This window comes from Limulus polyphemus, unplaced genomic scaffold (assembly GCF_000517525.1).
Source record: "Limulus polyphemus unplaced genomic scaffold, Limulus_polyphemus-2.1.2 Scaffold1148, whole genome shotgun sequence".
NCBI classification, from domain to species: Eukaryota; Metazoa; Arthropoda; class Merostomata; order Xiphosura; family Limulidae; genus Limulus; species Limulus polyphemus.
In genome coordinates, this window is record NW_013666758.1 from 1 (window position 1) to 20,959 (window position 20,959).

The following is a 20,959-nucleotide window of genomic DNA, read 5'->3' on the forward strand; positions in this document are numbered from 1 at the left end:
TGATAGTGTAATTAATTCCTAACAATTTAGTGTAAATATTCTGCTTGCGAAATATAATTTGACATCAACATTATTCATGTCTGTTCTCCCGTCATTTCAAAAGTGAATGATGAGCTTTGCCTGCGTGCGCAGCTTTTCAAACGGGAGACAGACGAACGCTCGGACAGACAACACGGTTCGTAATATATATATAAAATATAACAAATAGTTTTAGTTCTCATTGAAATGTTTGCTTTTGTTTTCGTATTACATTCACGTATCTATGATGGCAATAAATGCACGAAGCTAAATTACTGAACCCTGCACAAACATGCAAAAACTCAAAAGATTATATCGTTGAATTAAGACTTGTAAATATAAAAACACTAGAAAAACGTTTATCAAGCGTGCCTATTAATAACATCTCAAGGTATTCACACGTCGGAAGCACGAGAAGTACTTTAAAAAAACAACTTTGTTTACATAATTTAAAACTACAAACACAGACAACTCGCATTTTGCCTATATATTTTTGTTTTCCTGATTAACAGTTCTAATAGCATGTGTCAAAAAACGTTTTAATAACTAATATGTAAGATCATATGATTGCACAATATTAATACAGTAGTACCCAAGTGCTGTAATTAATAGATTATAACTATGATGAAATACATGTTCTACAATTAATGGATTTAAAACATATTTACTGAAACTATTTAAGTAACAAACAATTTTTTTTTATTTATCCATTATTTATAATCATTATTATTTTAAATCAATCAAGAGTTCAAAGTAATTATTGACAATTTGTTTATGATTTTTCAATTTGCTACGAGTTTTTACAATTTTTGTATATATTATATGGTTTTGAAGTTCAAAACTATGTTTAAATGTCGCCTTTTAGTGACTAATATTGAAGTATCTAAATTTGAAATTTAATAAATGAATTTAAAACAGTGTAAAGTTTGAAATAACCACTTTGAAGCTAAGCAATAGAAACTTCAAATGTGAACGATATATTAAAATAACTTAATGAAAAGTTGACAGCCTATTGCCCTAAGGCTTTAAATAAATCTTTAGGAGATGTTTGTGTTCATATCAAAACTCAAGATAATTATAGTTGTATGAAGCAAAACTATATGTTTACCTGAACAAAGTCTACTTCCTTATCATTGAGATCCGGTATATGAAATGGGTGCCATCTAAGCTGTACAAAGAATAAGTTTATGCTTCTATACTTAACAACAGTAAAATAAGACAGCAAAAGACACATAATGAAGGCAAAAAATAAATAGTAAAAAAAATAGTTTATCGAGAGTAGTATGTGTACTTCATATTACTGTTTCTTAACAGTAAAAAAATACAAGTTCAGAATAAAATGTAATTTATATTTAAGTAAATTGGGTGATTAATGCATTACAATAATTATTCACATCTTTTTACTCATTACGTACAAATGTGCGTAATACAACGATACATATTATTATTAAGTAGGTAAATCTGAGCCTTCTTTTCTTCTCTTATTACACACTTATTGAAGTAAGTGATGTCGGATGTTTATCGCTGTTAGTTAGGTGGATGTAGAAGTGTACTTATATTTTTCTTTTTCTGGTGGTTACTTACATCCCATTATTTTTTATTATTATTCCATTGTATTGTTTATGTGTTAAATTTTGCGCAAAGTTACTCGAGGGATATCTACGCTAGCCGTCCCTAATTTAGAAGTGATAGACCAGAGGGAAGGCAGCTAGTTAACACTGCTCATTACCAACTCTTGACTACTGTCATCGAACAGTGGGATTGGCCGTCACATTATAACGGCACCATGGTTGAAAGGGCGAACATTTTCGGTGATAGAATTCGAACCCGCGACTCGCAAGTGCGAGTTGAGCGTCTAACCATAGAGTGACCAGACGTCCCGGTTTTGCCGAGACTGTCCTGTTTTTGGTAGTTTGTCCTAGTGTTTCTGTTTTGTGATAAAGACATCAAACTGTCAGTCACATCGAATCACGAATGTAATAGGCCTACTTGACTTGCTCATTGTTTTAACACGTTCTCTCTTGTCGCCAAACTCTCTCTAAAGTTATGTTTATGCGTGATGAGAAACCCAGGTTTACGCAGGTGTGAATGTGGAGACAGTTAAAATAGTGTTCATTGTCGAAACACACTTTACACAGTCATGTATTGAATTTTAGGTCTAGTTAACGAAAAAAAAAAAACAGAACTTCTGCATTTCAATCATTCTTCATAAAACTATGTCTACAAGTGTCAAACTAATGCTGAAACCTAAAAGGAGTATATTTGAAAATTTTATGGATTTTTAAATAAATCCAGGTATGAAGTAACCTATTTTAAGATGAATTGAATAAAGTGTATAATTAAAGATTTCTTGGATGCATAATTTGACTATTTGTGCTCATTTGTTTTGTGTCTATCACCAAAAACGTAGTTGAAATTATTTCAAATACAAAGCCAATATTAATATATTTGGAAATGTTGCAAAACAGTTCAATAGATTTAAGGGAAATTAAATAATAAAAGTTAAATAATTTCAAATTTGTAATAATCATTTTGAAATTAGGGGCAAGGGCTGGATTGTCCCAGTTTTTCTGTTGAGAAATCTGATCACCCTAACTAACCACCAGGCCCATCATATTGTAAGGTCTTCTTTGACAAGATTGACTATTGCAGACAGATAGACATTACAGAGTCATATAAGTATACTGTGATTCTGAAATCGATTTTTTTTTCTTTTGTTGTCAATGCTGTTTTTGTTGTTGTTGTTGTTTTCTTTCTGTTGTGTCTTTAGGTGGTTTGGTGTATACTAATTGTGATCTTATTGTGATGTGGCTTCTAAATACTGTTCTAATGTATTGCTACTTGGATGTTTTTGTATGCTTTGAAACTAAACTTTGACATAGAGGAATATGGCTAGGTGTATGCAGTTTTCTCCCATGACAACGATTTTCTTTAATCCAAGAGTGTGTATCAATAGTGATAATTAATTTTAGTATATTTTATAAATTTCTAAAGCATCAGACTTTACTTCGGTGAGGTATTATATATTAGGTAGAGTTATCGCAGCACTAGAACGACTAAAGTGCAATGAACGTAGCAAATATGATTTAAAACCAAATAACAAAAAATAGTTTACCAATCTGGAAAAATAGTTTTTGTTAGCTAATGTGGTATCCTCAGGTGCACTGATTTCCCCTAAGAGTGATTAATGGAGTTGATTCCGCACAATTTGTGTCTAGATCTGTCTAAATCTCTCAAGAACTGTCAAAAATATTTCAAGAATCTGTTCTATACTCAGAAAACATAGCCTTGTGTTCAGGAAACGATAAAGATATACTTCTCCGGCCGCGTATGCTGGTTATTCTCATCGAAAAATAAGGGAGGTTGTATTCTCGAGGGGAAATAACCCGTCAAAGGAAAATATAACTGTCTACTTCTTGTAATTTATTTAGCCTTACAGAAATCCTTCCTACAAGAAGACATATGTGACACCTTAGGTGACTGATCCACATAATAGGTAATTGGGCAAAGGGAACTGAGCTACTTTCTTGACTTATGTTCCATGTAAAACTATATAAATCTGGAAATAAAAGAAATTTGTAAAAGACCAAGACATAGTAACATAAGATCATTAATTTTCCATTAATACATGTAGAAAACGTCTTCATACAATAACAGAAAAACAAGGAAAATTGTTAAGACTACTACCTGATTTGGGTTTGGTTCAAGATTGTTCCAACCTGCTGAAAAGTTGCCCAGTGGAAGTTTTTCAAAGGGTGAATGAAGAACAGATGGTCTGATTCGGTAGAGCCAACTGAAATTACAAGCAACGTTTAAAGTAATAATAACTATGTAACTAATTCATAAAAACTAAGAAAGTTTATTTTAAAATACAGAATATCTAAATTTATTTCAAAATCAAATATTTACTAAGTGAAATATTATTTCATTGTACAATTACTTTGTGTTTAATCCGTAGATTCTTAGAAACAGTGGCACAGTGGTATGTCTGCGGACTTAGAGTGCTAGCAACTGGGCCTCGATATCCGTGGTGGGCAGAGTATAGATAGCCCATTGTGTATCTTTGTACTTTACTTCAAAACAAACAAACAAACTTTATATATATATAATTACTTATTGCCAATTGTAGTATTCATGTAACAATAAATTACCATTACCCAACGGATCTTCGCAATCAAAGAGAAATGCTGCTAAAGGTTACCTGATCTTCATAATCAATGGGTAATGCATTAAAGACTACCATTTACTACTGTTTTGATATTCTCCGATGCACTTATTTCCCCCAAGAGTAACTGGGAAGAACCGAAAAGATAACGAGAAGGACAGCAGGAAATGTATTACAGAGTAAATCCAAATTCTCTGACTTTGTCCAAGTTGTAAAGAAAGAGTATGTATGCAATGTCAAACAAAGTGAAACAATCTTTATTTATTCCACAAAATACGTTAAATTAGCAAAGATAACGAATGTGTGGGTGTTTTTACTGGGAAATGAGAGCTGTCAGAATGATGTGTGTGGAAAAGCTTTTAATCTGACCTTGACTGAGAAAACACAGTTTTATATTGACAAAAATATAATGCTCGTATTTCCACGTAACTGTAATCACGTAACTGTTGGTCATTCCCACAAAAAAAAAACAAGAGGGATGTGACTCAGTTCAAGCATGAGCACTCCTTGCCAGAGAAGCAAGGTAAAGCACAACTGGTTTGGATGTACATAACCAATGGCAGTGTTATGAGCAATTCAAAATGCAGTAAGGTTTAAGTTGTTTTGCTTAAGTCTGCGATAGAAAATAATGGCTTGTGTTTTCTGTGGATTAAGCAGCACGCGCCATGTGTTGGACCATGTGACAATGTGGCTTAGAGTAGCTTGTATTTTGTTTGCTACAAGTAAGGGGTTGCGGGAGTGCTCCATACAGCGATGTTATCCGCGTATTGTGAAGCTTTTGTTTCGGGAGTCTTTGGGAAGTTTATTTCATTTACAAATAATATGTAGAGTAACGAGCTTAATACAGAGCCTTGATAGACACCAGCTTTAAGGGGGAATGAAGGTGACATGTTGTTACTAATCTTGACTTTCGCGGTTCTATTAGTTAGGAAGTTTGAGATCCATTTAATAATTGGGATAGGTATTTTGTAGTTGCATAATTTATATCTAACTAAGGGCATTATGCCAAACAGAGTCGAAAGCTTTCCTGATATCCAGGAAAACACCGATTATTGCATGGTTACGATTAAACCCTTTGTGTATTGATTCTGTTAATCTGGCTAAATGGCCAATTGTTTGTCGTTGTTTTCGAGACGCGTTTTGAGTGTCAGAGAGGAGATTATTGGAGTCGAAAAGGAAAAACAGTCTTGTTGTGATTATTTTTTCCATTAATTTGCCTATACTGTTTAGCAAGCTTATTGATCTGTAGTTTCTTGGATTACTAAGGTTGTTACTTTTTGGGGGGATGATGCTAATGACTGCAGATTTCCATGTTGTTGGGAAATATCCTGATTTTAGGGATAAATTAAACATCGCTGTGATGTGGGCGATAAGTGCATAGGAAGCGTTTTTTAATATTATGTTTCTAATGCCGTCCTCACCGAGGGTAGTGTTTTTAGTTTCTTAATGTGAATTTTGATTTCGACTTTGGTGAAAGGTTTAGATTTAAATTTTGTCCAGAATTCTTTCTTTTATAGTATTCTGGTAGATTGTGGAAGACTTGTTATGATTGGTTAGTTTATCCCTGTTTCTGATTGTTGGAAAGACTGCAAGTGGATTCAACCGATGATAATCATAGGTTTCTCACCTCTAATCCTGCATCTCCGTTTAGTGAAGGGGTTTTATTGGGTTAGTGTAGAAAGATTCTTTAATTTTTCTTGTCTTCCAAAATTTGTCTTTGTTGATGATTCTAATTTTATCCCAGTATATTTTGTGACCAGTTGACATGGTGTGTTCTGCCTTAGAGAATCTACTGCTGGGTTTGATGTTAGGAGAGTTAGATCTCATGCTTGCCATTGTGTATATATATATATATATATATATATTAGCATATTTTATATTGAATTCATTATTGTTCTACAGTGCTGATTTTAATCGCCTATTAACAATTAACGTTGTTTTGAGGCTAAAAGACGTAGATTTCACACACAACGAAAAACATCAGGATAAATGAGGATGCATACTCGTTTGACATCAATGTTCTTCCCTTTTATTCAGTTTATTTGTATTTTTATTTACAAACATAATAATAAAAAATGTTCACTGTGGTAAACGAAGTAATAATTTGATCTAAGTAAGAGTTTTTTTTTCCATATTTGTAAAAAAATCCTAACGTGATAGAAAAAATAAATATTATTTTCGCAATCTGCGTAGTTGAATTATGGAAAATCTATTATTAAAACCATAACTTTTATGAAGTTTAAATTCGCAGGCCTGTGTTATCTGTGTCACTTTGTCAATGTAGTCTTCTTTATTTAAAACAGGCCCCCAGTGGCACAGCGGTATGTCTGCAGACTTACAACGCTAGAATCCGGGTTCGATGCCCGTGGTGGGCAGAGCACAGATAGCCCATTGTGTAGCTTTGTGCTTAATTACAAACAAACAAACAATATTTAAAACAACCGTACTGTTTCTCTTCTTTGGTTTGGTAATAAAATTAGTACTGTTAGATTTAATCATGTCTAGTGCTAAATTTCTTCTTTGCTGATGTTATAATGTTTGTGCCCAAAACAATAGGAAGGTGATCCAGAGAGGGCGATGTTGCTGACGTTATTGAAGGTTTCGTTATAAAGTGAATAAACATAATAAGTTTTGACTTCTCTTAACAAGAGCTCATAAGGAACCAGATAATGATTATACGGATTTTTCCTGGCACTAGAGAATGTCCCAAACCCCTAGAAAATAACTTTTTCTCTACACCCCCCTTACTGTATAGCAAGATAGGCTATGAATAACTTTATCCGGAGAATTTGAAAAATATTCTCCTTTTTGAAGCTTATTTATAGATTGCACTTTCTTCAGATGATTGACAGTTTTGAAATTAAGAAACTTCGGAATTAAGTCGAATGTTTTGCAATCTCTAAGAAGAGAAAGATGGAGTCTGTATTTCTGTAGTTTAACAGACGTTTTCTCAAATTTTACAAAACAATTCAATAAAGCGCACGCCATATCTGTCTTTTAGGACAGTAAATAATTCATGTTTATGAAATTAGATAGAATTAAGACCTTGAAGCATAAAACACAACCGCCCACAGCTGTATGAAATATTATTGTATTAATACAGTAACTATAGACTTTAACACATGTTGAAACAGTTTTACATATTAATAGAGATAAACATTCTAGTCAGAATCTGTCAAAATAAAAACTTGTTGATACAACTGACAGCCAATACTGTCATGGTATTAGTTAATGCACAGTTTCCATAACAATTATTAGTATGTATATAGCAACTATATAACAACTATTAGTAATAAACAAGTCACATGTTAAGCCACTAGTAAACAATATAATATATGTAATCTGTATCAAGGTAATGATATAAACAAGGTAAAGTTACAAAGGAGAAGGAAAAGAAATTGATGCACATGAATATCATATTACTAAATCTCAAAACGGAAAACAATATAACCAGTACATGCAACAAGTGAACATGGCGTGGTCCCTTTCCCCAATTTGTTCAAAGTAATGGGAAAAACTGAAAACAGGCTATGATATAGGGAAAGGAGATTTTACTGGTTCTTCAAAAGAAGCTGAAATTAAACAATCAACAAAGTGCTAATGAACTTTTACTCACAAATTTTGGGAACTGAATTTTATTTAAACTTTCACGCTCTACTGTATAATTTTGACATCTACACCTGAAGAAAGCCAGTGAAAATGGTCGAAAGTTTGTGTGATTATTTTATGTAAACGTCTCTCTACATTACAGCATTTCATTATATATTTTTTCTTGTTTTTACTTTTGAAAGGTGCATCAAAGCTTTGAAGAATTAATTAACTTTAGCAACGAACTAACATATACAAAAAAATATAATAATCGTGTATACACACTATAAACTAACAAAATAAGAGAGTTCAACTCCCAATGAAACTAAAGGAATTTTTTCCAACCTGCGTCTGTTCGTCTCTCTGGGGGAAGTGAAGGAGGTCCCAGACAGCTGCTCAGAATATAGTCCATAAGGGCATTGTTGTGGAGAGTTCTGGAACGTTAATAATAGACATCTTATCTGAAGTAATAAAGTAATAAACAAAAAAAGACGGATATAATGATTATTTGTTACAGACATTTTCGTAAAGCTAATGGACTAAACAGAAAGCAACTACTCGACAATACCAACCACCAAATCTTGGGCTTCGCTAATCGAATAGTAGAATTTGACCATCACTCTTATAACGTACGGTCCCAAATTATGGAGTGCGACTTTGCTACAATGGGTACTATACCATATACCCCTGGATTCACAATCTGGCCACACTTGACCTTGCTCGTTTATACCGCATATACAAACAATTCTAGATACTAAGTAGGACCTTTCAATGAGTACTTGGTTTTAAATTTTTTGTTAAAAACATAGAGTCGAATAGTGTGTAATTGTACTTGTAATTTTTTAATGAAACTGTAGTTAAAACATTAGTATACACTTTTCTTCCTGGAAACTTATAATGGGCCAGTTAAGAGTGATGTATTCAATGTTTGTTTTAATCATTATTAAAATGCTACCAAGAGCACCAGATGGCTTCGTGTGTGTTACCATGTGATATTCAGGGTATCCAATAAGTGAACAAACTTTGAAATTTCATGCTTTATCGTGTATAATCGTATCGGTTGTTTTTCATATTTCATCAGAAAAACTACCACAGGTCACCAAGTAAGCTTCTACACCTCCATTTAGATTTTTCAGTCTATGTTCAGTACAAGAAACTTCGTAGACGTTGAGCTTACGTACTTTTTTGTCACAAGTTGGTCGTTATACGGATAGGATCCGATTTCTTTTTAAATTTATAGTTAGGGCACTCGACTCGTAATCTGCGGGTCACTGGTTCGAATCCTAGTCACTGAACATGCTCTCCTTTTCAACCTTTATAATGTCAGTCAGTCTCATTAATCTTTGGTAAAAGAGTAGCCCACGAGTTAGCGGTTGTTGACTAGCTGCCTTCCCCCTAGTCTATCACTACTTATTTAGGGATGGCTAGCGCAGATAGCCCTCCAGTAGCTGTGCACGAAATTCAAACAAAACCTTTTTAAATACTAGTGAAGAAAAATGTTTTGAAAAAGTTGTCACTTATCTATGGCAATACTTGTTGAGCTTATTGAAATAGTATCTTAAAAACGCGTAAAGATTAGTGAATAAAAAAAAAAAACGTAAACAGTTCCAAGAGTAAAAGAAAGGCCCATCCCTGTATTAGTTTATGGGTGAGCTTTATTGAATGAATAAACAGAGCTAACTGACATTGTCTACATATTGTATTTCGCGCAAAGCTAAACGAGGGCTATCTGCGCTAGCCATCCCTAATTTAGCAGTGTAAGACTAGAGGGAAGGCAGCTAGTCATCACCACCCACCGCCAACTCTTGGGCTACTCTTTTACCAACGAATAGTGGGATTGACCATCACATTATAACGCCCCCACGGCTGAAAGGGGTACCCTAACCACCTGGCCATGCCGGGCCCATTTATTACTGAGATCATTGTAGATCTTTAGGAACTGTTGTCACAGAATTTACAACTACCCACCTTAACTATAATTGTGTACAACTATTTAGAAACTCAGATATACATTATATCAGTGGCTCAGTGGTAAGCTTGGTGGTGTATAACTCACAAATCGAGGTTCGATACCCACGGTGGGTAGAACGCAGACAGCTCATTATGTAGCTTTCAGCTTACACATGAATAAACAAACAAATAAAAAACAAGTGTACTACATGGATGTTATCGTCACAAAAGTACAGATATAATGAATTTACATTTAAAGATAGATACAGTATGTAAACAAAAGAAAAAACACGACGGTACCTTAAATATAGATATTTACTTACAATATGATTAACATAATGTCACGTGATAGTGAATGTATGTGTAAAAATGCAGTATGTAAACAAAATACAACACACAGACTTAACGATACTAGAAACACAAATCTTTGCATAAAATATGATTAACATACAATACATGTGATACTAAATATACGTGTAAATCTGCAGTATATAACAAAACAGAACAGTGACCATTAACAACAGTAAATATTGTTATCATGCTAGAAACCAAAGTAATATTAAAATCAGACAGATCATTGTGCATAAAAGAAATTCAGATTATGATCTACACTTTCTAGTTTCTATACTATACTAATTGTTATGTATAATTAATACTTGATGAAACTCCAGAATTTTGGAAAAATCAATATACCCACATACTGTACCAAGCAACAACAAAAAGAAAAAGAAATGGTACATTGGAAAACTTTCTAACAAAATATATAACACACTGAACAGAGAAATCTACAGAACAGCCTTCTGCTGTAAAAACAACCTAGAAAAAATGTTGTGCAACAACTAAGACAGACTTGAAAAGTACAGCAGCAGTGGTGTTTACCAATTAACGTGTCAAGACTGCAATACTGTATATAGGTCAAACAGGACGTTCCATTGAAACAAGAATTAAAGAACACTCTAGAAGCTGGAAATTAAGGAAAATGGATTCATCCTTTGCATCCCACTTTATTGAAACTAAGCATCAATTTGATTCAGAAAAAAAACTGCAAAATGTTACATATCTGTGAAAAAGATAAAAAACTAGACAGTCTGGAAGTTTTAGAAATAAACAGATGTCTAAAAATAAATCCAGAAAAAGTTCTAAACGAACTTAAGCTCCTCCCCACTTGTCTCTAGGTGAATGTCAAGGTCACTTCTGGTTCTTTGTTTAAACATATATATATAAATCCTGCTACAAAACATTTTAGTCTATACCTGATGACACCTTTACTGATGAAACTATGGGTGTAATAAATGATGTATTTGTGAAATGTATAGTTATCTTGTTTTTCCTCAATTCTGTAATTGTCATATACTTACGTGAATAACACCCGTTTCCCATTCAAATTACGAATATGTTCCATTTATATACGTATTACTGAGTGCATAACGGTCCTGTTTGTGTATGCAGTTTTTCACTTTAAAAGGAACGTTTACATACAAATTTCGGAGTCATGTGTTCTAACTCATATCATATATAAACACAGTGCATAGATTTCATCACGTGCAGTTAGCTTCGAGTGTGGACGCCCTTCATTATCAAATGTTTGAGAAAAACAGTGTTTCAAACAACTACATCTTCACTGCTATTTGTTTAGTACTTTCTACCAAGTATTTTTTGGTTTAATGTTTCGAACGCTACATTTTCTTTGGTTGCATTTATGCGCGTGTGTCAGATTGAGAGTTCTATGGCTAAATTATTAATAACTCGTATCTCGTACTGAAATTCACAAGCAGCACCTGAGAGCTAAAAACTTTCTTGACATCAATTTGCTGCAAATACTGAGTGAAAGCATAGTAAAATAGTGAAAGCAGTTCAATATCAGTGTTAAAAACACACACATTTGCTTTATAGAATAACAAACTAGCAACGTTATCTAACTCTGTTATTGATTATAATTACCATATCTTGTTCATATGATGATTATCAGTAGCTTGAAATTTAGTTACAATTTTTATGCAATATTTTATCATTTAAATACAGACAAAGTAACATTTTTCCATCCATTAAACTAACTAAGTAGTTCTTTATGAAAATGTCTATAGATATATTTATTCATCTTTTTTTAGGCGTATTCTTCTGTTACTCCTCTTTTCAAGGGAAGTGATAAAATTGTCCCAGTAATTATAGGACTATTAGTTTTACATCAGTGATCGGAAAAGTTTTTGAAAATCTGATAAAATATGTTTTGCAAAGTCATTTAACAAATTTTGCATTTTGTTGAATAGTCGCTATCGTTTCACCAGGAGAAAATATTCCCTAACTAATCCTATGACATTCTTTGAAGAAGTTACTATTTATGTAGATGAGAATACGAGTGTGGATTTGGTACATGTATCTGAATTTGCAGAAAGCATTCTACAAGGTGCCACATAAAAGGCTAGTTAGAAATGTTATGTCTGTAGGATGATGGGATAGGTTGACTCCATTGAATAGAAAACCGACTGGATGTAAGAAAGCAGAAGGTTGTTATAAATGAAATCCAGTTAAACTGAATTAATGTCATAAGTTGAATGCCTAAGGGAACAGTGTAGGGATCTTTGCTTTTTTTTTATCTATATTAATTACATAGATGAAGATTGGTCAATAGATTATTTAAATTTGTTGATGACATTAAAGTTTTGGGTATTACTGACTGTGAGGAGGAGCCCCCAGTGGCACAGCGGTATGTCTGCGGACTTACAACGCTAGAATCCGGGTTTCGATACCCGTAGTGGGCAGAGCGCAGATAGCCCATTGTGTAGCTTTGTACTTAATTGCAAAAAACAAACAAAGAGAGGAGGATGCTACTATTTTAAAAAAAATATTTTGATTATTTGGTGAATAGGACCAATAAATGTCGAATAACTTTCAATTTTAGCTAATGCAAGGTAAAGCATGTACGATATTACAATTTGAATTATGACTATGATTTTGACGGGAATAACCATAACAGTATTATGGAAGAACAAGAATTTGGTATTATGGTTCATCAGTCTCTTAAGCATCCAAGCAATATGCTGTTATTAGTAGCATGACAAATAAGATTTTAGATTGTATCTTCAGAAGCTATAATTTCATTGTATAAGCTTGGCCACATTTGGAATACTGTGTTCAATCTTGGACTCCTCATCTAAGAAAGGACACTGAATTGTGGGAAAGGGTTTAGAGGAGGGCTACTAAGATGATACCTAAGATGAAAAGGTTGCAATATGAGAAGAGATGATGGTCTCCGAATCTGTCTTCTCTTAGAAAAAAAAAAAAGAAAAGTGAAGGGAAATTTGGCTGAGATGTTTAAGGTTGTTAAAGGAATTGGTGTTGTTGATGCACCATCTTTTTTGTGTTTTGATGGTGAGAATGATGTGACTAAGGGTCACAAATATAAATTTTAGCAAGGTAGAAGTCATCTTCAACTAAAACAGCTTTATTTTTTAACAGAGTAGTTGGCCCTTGAAACGGGTTGCTTTCAGGTGTGGTAGATTCAGTAAATTTGAGTGCTTTTAAGGGCAGACTTGATAGATATTTGAATGATAAGGCTAGCTTCGAGTTCTTTAGTGTTTAGTTTAATTTGGTGGACGAAATAGCCTAGATGGACTGAAGAGTCTACTGTTGTCCTTTAATGTTATGTTAAAAATTGACTGGATTGGCTCCATTTCTCGGAACGCACTATGCCATTTCAACAACACTTAAAATTTAACTAAATATGCCTTTTTTTAAATGAAAACGAAAAAAATGTAAACAACAAATCATCGAAATAGAAACTACAAGAAAAAAATGTTTTGCTTTAGTAGTGGCGAAAATAGCTCTTTAAAAGAATAGGATTATTTATTGATTAATTCACATCTGGTGTTAATCAAGTCTAAAGGGAAATGTAAAGTAAATCAAACCTGTGGACAATGTTACACTAAAAAAATATCTAACGTTCATTTGATTTTATACTCAAGCAGCGTGAGTTTGCTTCCGCAACATTTAAGAACGAGGTGACGCCGCAAGAACGATATTCTTTGATACATTTTCACATGTGTGAGGTCAAATTAGAGCATAGTTTGCTGTAAACAGATTTATATTTGTTGTTTAAAAGCTTCCAAAATGCGCCGGAACGGCGTTCTGCTACTGTTCGAGTGCTAATTGGCACTGTTAAATTTGACAAGTTTCCCAGGCTTTGCTCTTGAACCTCAACAGGGCACCGCCACTTGACCCACAGATCTTTGGTGCGTGTGTATAACTCGCTCCGTTTTGGGTGCCCTTAATATTTTTTGTAAGAGTCTAACACTGTTTAGGAGAATACTGTGTGAAAATTACCTCAATCACACATGTATTCACTTGACTAACTGCATTTACTACAATGAAAAAATACGTACCACTCATTTATATTATCGACCTACTTTATTAATGTCATGTTAAATTTAATAGCAGCTGGGTCGCCATTGTAAAAAAAAACAAAAGAAATAAAGAACGTAACTTACACGGTAGCTATTTCTTCTATCATAACCGTAAAGGGCCCGGCACTGCCAGGTGGTTAAGGCGCTCGACTCGCAATCTGCGGGTCGCGGGTTCGAATCCCCGTTCCACCAAACATGCTCGCCCTTTCAGTGTTATAATAGGACGGTAAAATATGACGGTTCGTTGGTAAAAGAGTAGCGGTGGATGGTGATGACTAGCTAGCTGCCTTTCCCCTAGTCTTAAACTGCTAAATTATGGACGGCTAGCGCAGATAGCCCTCGTGTAGCTTTGCACGAATTTCAAAACAAACAAAGAAACAAACATAACCGTAACTAAAATGGATTGGTAATGAATTGTACACTATACGTGTTTTCCAATATAACCCTAATAAATCTGTACTATTGAAAAAAATGCTGATTAACTTTGTTTTTACTTCGTGTAACAGATAATCTGTTTTAACCGTGAGTTTTACATGTTACCTTCCCATGTATGACCATATGGCGTAACAATTTATTTTATAGTAGTTTCATCCTAGTATAACAGTAAGTATAACATAATCATGAAATTGTATCCGTGTTAAAAATGTTATATACACTAACGATAGCATAAGAAGGATTACTGATCTTTCAGTTTGATATGCTTATAACTGTGGCTTGGTATAGCCTGGTGGGTAGGGTGGGTTACAGGATCGAAACCAGGCACTGAACACGCTCACCCTTTCAGGCACGGGGTCGTTACAACATGACGGCCAATCCCACTACTCAATAGTTGGCGGTGGATACTGTAGTTGCCTTTCCTGTAGTTGGCTATTCCAAACTAGAGACAAAGCCTTAGTAAGGTTATTAGTTTCGCCACAAACAAACTTCTTTCAAACAGATATTACACTTTTGCTAGCATACCGGAAAATGTGGAAATAAAAACAACAAGTTAAAAATAACTATACTTTCTTCTCTACGTTTATCACCACAGCATAATGTAGGTGGAACAGCGTCACTTTTACAACATATGGATAATTAGTATACTGATATTACTAATATTCTTAACAAAGTTAACTTAAACATGAATATTTGGACCAAATTACGAATATTTGTATGTATAATTAATTCTTATTAAGTGTTATTGTTTTATTGTAATATCAATTACTTGGTTTCTTATTTCAACCTCTTTTTAATTTGACACCGATTTCTCTAAACCTATAAAACATGGCAACAACAAGGAATAAAAAACAAATGTATTCTTAACACGTATCTTGTGATCGATGTTGGTTGAAAACTCTACAACGTCTACTGGAAACGGTTTTCGTAACTCGTAACTGAGGTTGTTATTTATAAACTTTTGAATTAATAAGGAAAATGGTTATTGATCTTCTTTTTTTTTCACTGAAAAAATGAACATTTTTCTTTTTCAGATATACATAATCTCAATATATCACAGCAAATAATACTCGCAAAAACTTGGAGCTATTTATTATATAAACTGTCATAGGCTCAAAATAGTGTAGTGTTCCTTTGATCGCTCACATATGCGTATTTTAGTATTGCAGGTTTTAGTAAGACAATGAATAACCATTAAAAACTTCAAATACATTAGGTTAAAATAACACGTTATACCTTTAAATAAGGAATGCAACAATATCAAAAAATCTTTCCAACAAAATACTATTTTAGTATCTAACAGAGGTTTCATATGCCAGGACTCAAGAACTAGAATAAAAGGTGTCATTGTTGTGAAAGTCAGAATATAGGTATTCATATAACAAATGATATACAATATGCAAATATAACTCTAGTAAGAGATGCCGATAGTTCTCGAGGAATCTAGAGAGATTTCCCTGTCTTCTCATCAGGACTGACTGTAATCATCTCATAAGTTGTGTGTTCTGAAAGGAATATAGGGAGATTTCCATATCCTCTCATCAGGACTGACTGTAATCATCTCATAAGTTGTGTGTTCTGAAAGGAATATAGGGAGATTCCCATATCCTCTCAGCAGGACTGACTGTAATCATCTCATAAGATGTGTATTCTTATAATGTTGTGGACTAAGCCAAAAACATCTCAGCCGGGAAGATGAGTTGTTGAAGCTACCAGGAGACCCTAGATGGAGGATTAGAAGATAACATGTACACATTTCTGAAACGTGCTGATATTCGAAGTAAGAACTAATTTATATGGATACTGATGATACCAGCTACCATAAAGAAATTGTACTTTTAGTGTCGATGGCATTTTTGGCCATCAAGGTAAAAAAGGTTGAACATGGACATCTGTGTTTTCTGTCACAGTATTAAACAGATTAATCTGGTAATTTAGGACTACAACTAAAAACCACATAGACCATTTATTGGTTTTCAGAGAAATAATTGCTTGGTATGGCAGTCGTAAAGGCTTTCGTAGTGCACTAGGATATAGATGTTGTCAGAAACTAAAGACAATGAATTTTGAAGGATGGGGTGATACAGCACTCAAATAGTGTTTGAATGAGTAGTGAGAAAGAAGATGGATGCCAAATGATATGCAGACTTGAAACAGATTGAACACAGTCTTGCATGTCCATTTCTTCCTTCTAATATAAAAACATTAATATCTAGATGTGCTGAAAAGTAACTGTTGGTCTAGCTGACTCGACTCGACATTTGGATAGAAGCAAGTGGAATTGAAGAATTAAAATCTGACCTAAGACTGATACGTATTTTATATAGACTGAAGATGTGACCTAACACTTATACACCTAAAATATGCTTTAATTAAGGCTCCAGTGTTAGCTTATCATCAGGAATATTACCCATCCATCCAAGGTGCTGATTCCAGTGATACTGGAATAAGAGAGAGGTTGGATTAGGTACAAAAAGGTTTGAGATGCACTGTCATGCATTCTAACAATACATTATGGCTCTGCATACAGATATTGCACAATAAAGAAAAACTGCTTGCAGTCATAGCATTTTTCACATACTATCACGCTTACCTGTATGGTGGCAAATTTCTTAATCATGTGGACCATGTATGATTGAAATAGTTTACATGTTTTCTCACATTACAGGAATACCACTTCGTTGTACAGCCCCAGCCAAAGTAACAACATGGTAACTTGAACGGATTGATATCTTCATATGATGAGTATTTCCATTTTCATAATGTTCAGAGCTTGGTGATGGCAAATTGTGCAGACAGTGATGATTTAATCAGTAGATGAACTGCAGGAATAACACATCATAAACTTTGAGGAGAGCATCCAAAGAGCCCAGATCTAGTTTGATTGTTTTTATTCATGCAGCTAGGTGATGCACGACGTTCAGCAATGAATGAATTCAGCAGGTATGTGTAAAACCTAAGACTTTTGTACAATTAGTTATGATTGCAAAATGTTATATTGTACCGATATTATAAACCACGCAAATGTTGTACCCGTTATATGGTGTGATAGTCTTAAAGGCTATAAAACAGAAGCTATTTCAGACTTTTCATGATGCAAGAAGTAGCACAGTGATTTCTCGGTATTAAATTTTCATGAAATTATTATCATCTAGTTTGAAGTGGCTGCTTTTGGATGGTTTTCATCACACGAAAAGTTAATACTGTGAATTCACTACTCCAGGATATAGTTAAACTTTGTTTACAGAGCAATTAAGATGCAAAAAAGTAATTAGAATTATCTTTAAAAATAACTGCATAAAGAAAAAATAGTATTATGCTTTACTTAAGAAAAATTAACTTCAAACATCTGTATGGCTAAAATAGAGAAGCGTTTGAATGGCAATTATGTTTATATTATTATATTATTAGCAGCCAGCAATGCCTCTAAAAGATTCCATTTAACAAGTGAATAACCAAAAAGCTGTCTTTGATTCTAAAATATATATAAAGCCCAATCTATCATTCGATTCACCACTTGTCACTGTTGGTACATTTAACCACTGCGGTTAAAACAGGTCCCCGACCCCCCCCCCCCGATTTTAGTATTGAGCTCATTAGTCTAATTAGTGCAATTGCGTGTTCTTTTTACTTTTAAGTTTTAAGTCTTAAAAAGTATAGACAGCACACTTTTGTTTTACTTTACCAGGTAAGATAACCAAATAAACACATAAAAACAGCAATGGGTTTGTTTGTAGTTAAGTTTGCAAAGCTACACAATGGGCTCTCTGTGCTCTGCCCACCACAAGTATCGAAACCCGGTTTCTAGCGGTATACTTACAACGGGAAGTTTGAAATGTTAAAGAATCACACAAACCATGTATTTTACTTATATTTAAGCAATATGAAAGACCGATTCGCGGGAACACATGGCCAGAATAAGTCCGCATTGATACTGTTACGACAGCGGAAGTCACATGACGCTGGTAACACGTCATGAGATTCTCGAAGGAACGTGACTTTTCCTGGCAACTCTAGTCTTTTCCAGGTGCCCTCTGTTTTAGTATGTAAGCCCGGCAAATAATTGCAGATATAGATATAGAGACAGATAATTGAGTCAAGCGAGCGGTAGTGACCGTAAGTAAAGTGCGTGAATCGTTGTGAATTATAGCGTGTGTGTATTGCAAAGTTGTATTGAGAAAGAATAAATTAGTTTTAATTAAGAAAGGACTTGTATTGCTGAAGTTTCTCGGAAAGAATTTCTACGGGAAATTAACAAACGAACAGAGACGTAACAAATTGGTGTCAGAAGTGGGATAAAAAAAAAGAAGAAGATGGAAACGAGAAGTGGCACATCAAACTACAGCTTAGCAGATTTGGTGGCAACAATACAAGACCAGCAAAAGAAACAAGAAGAACGAAAAAATAAACAAGAAGATAGACTACAGCAGTGGCAACTGGAACAAGAAAGTAAACAGGAAGAAAGTCTCCAACAGTTGCGGGAAAGCCAGCAGCAACAACAGTGGCAAGAAGTACAAATGGAAAAACATTAGTAAATTTCAAAGTGAATTAAATATCTTAAAGGACAACTTACTGTCTTTTACACAGGGAGGATACATTAATCATAGACCTAATCAGCCCCAGACAATAGGAAGCCCTTCCAGACCCCACAACTAAACCCTAATGCAGACATCTTCAGTCCTGCCAGAAGTTATATTCCAGACATGAGTGTAAGCAACAGGGGTGATCTAGTACGAAGGAAGCCACAGGAATTCGATGGGAAGGCACCATGGAAAGCATATAGAGCACAATTTGAGCTTCTGGCAGAAATGAATAAATGGACAGAGGAGCAGAAGTCAGTGTACTTGGCAACGAGCTTGAAGGGAACAACAAAGGCCAAATTTCAGTAAGTGTTGCTACATCTGTTTATTTGCATGTCACAGTCAAGTTAAGTCATCACAATTTGCTGATGACGTGGCTATCTGGAAGAGTTCAAATACACCCTCAATAGCAGCAAATAATTTACAACCAGTTCTAAATCAAATTGTAGAATATTGTCAAATACACAGAATCAAATTCACATACCAAAAACAAATGTAATATTATTTTCAAAATCTCTGAAATTACGCAGAAACCACCCGAAGTTATATCTAAACGGAGCTCTTCTAGATACCAGTCCATCAGCAAAATTTTGAGGCCTAGCGTATGATTCCAAATTAAATTGGGAAAAACACATATCAGAAATTACACAAAAAGTGTGGCAACGAACAAACTATCATAAAACTATTTGTGATCTTGCATGACCAAATAACTTTCAACCTGGGATCGGTACGTGGGATCAACCTCGTAACCATTTTGTGCTTGTTATAGTTTCCATGCTATAGCTTTTAAATTAGTAAGCGAATGTTAACAAAATTTGGCAAACTATCAGTAAACATTACAATGCTTTCACACGCAAAATATCTAATTTTTAAATTAAGTCTTAAGGTTTTTAAAGCAATGTTTCTCTCATGCCTTTTTTTTCCTTTTCAGATCTTGCCTATCTATTATGCAAAGTAATTTTCATCTTAACATTAAAAATATTTTTATGCATCAGAAAATTTCGAAATTTCACATGCAAAATGTCCAAATAGTTATCAAACGTTTCTTAAGAAAATACTTTATATTTTATATGTTATTATCTGTAATTAATCTCTGTATGGGTCGGTAGATTTGACCGATCTCGCAAACACCATAAAAAATTAGGAAATACTTATAAATTATGCCTCTTTCATTCTAGAATGAACACACATTATAACACGAAAACATAAATGTTTAGAGGAAATAGCTTAAATGTCATAAGGTTACACACACACACACACACACATATCTATATATATATATATATATATTGACCTTTCACACGTGCCTGGCTAACATTGTAAGAATACAGAAGTTACAACACGCGGCTCACGTGCACTCATGTTACGGTATCAAATAACATAAAGGTGACGTTTGGTCTGTACAAAGTAACTTGGTTGTGTTTTAGTCGACTAGTATTTTTGTAAAATACAGTCACATTTCAATTATTATACATTATATATGTATATAGATTACTGCTATTTTAAACTAAGTTCTTAAAGTTATTTTTCATAAAACTTAGAACAGTAAATAAAGAAGTAAAGCAAACAATTTTCTCTTCTAGTTACGATGTTTGTAATCGGTTGCTGCTTGACGTAGGTTGCTAAGCCTTTAAAAATTTTGCATGTGGAGGATATGAAACAAAATATTTTTTAGGTTTTATATATACATTTGAATAACTAAAAAATCATAAATTACTACATCAATGCCACAGAATTCAACTATAATTTATCAAACTTAGTAACTAACATGTATTTTACTCTTAAAAAATATTGTTACGTCTCCGTTCGTTAGTTAATTTTCC

General features: G+C 33.8%; 1 protein-coding gene across 1 annotated transcript in view; it reads right to left on the bottom strand.

Moving 5' to 3' along the window:
• Nucleotides 1-1,114: 1,114 nt before the first annotated feature.
• The window catches only part of LOC106462349 (homogentisate 1,2-dioxygenase-like), a 34,984-nt gene continuing 15,139 nt past the window's right edge, over nucleotides 1,115-20,959 (bottom strand). Inside the window, exons 3-5 of the mRNA XM_022389597.1 lie at nucleotides 8,117-8,205; nucleotides 3,706-3,811; nucleotides 1,115-1,186 (exon numbers count right to left, since the gene is read on the bottom strand). Coding sequence (XP_022245305.1) covers nucleotides 1,115-1,186; nucleotides 3,706-3,811; nucleotides 8,117-8,205 — 267 coding nt within the window. The remainder of the gene's footprint in view (nucleotides 1,187-3,705; nucleotides 3,812-8,116; nucleotides 8,206-20,959) is intronic.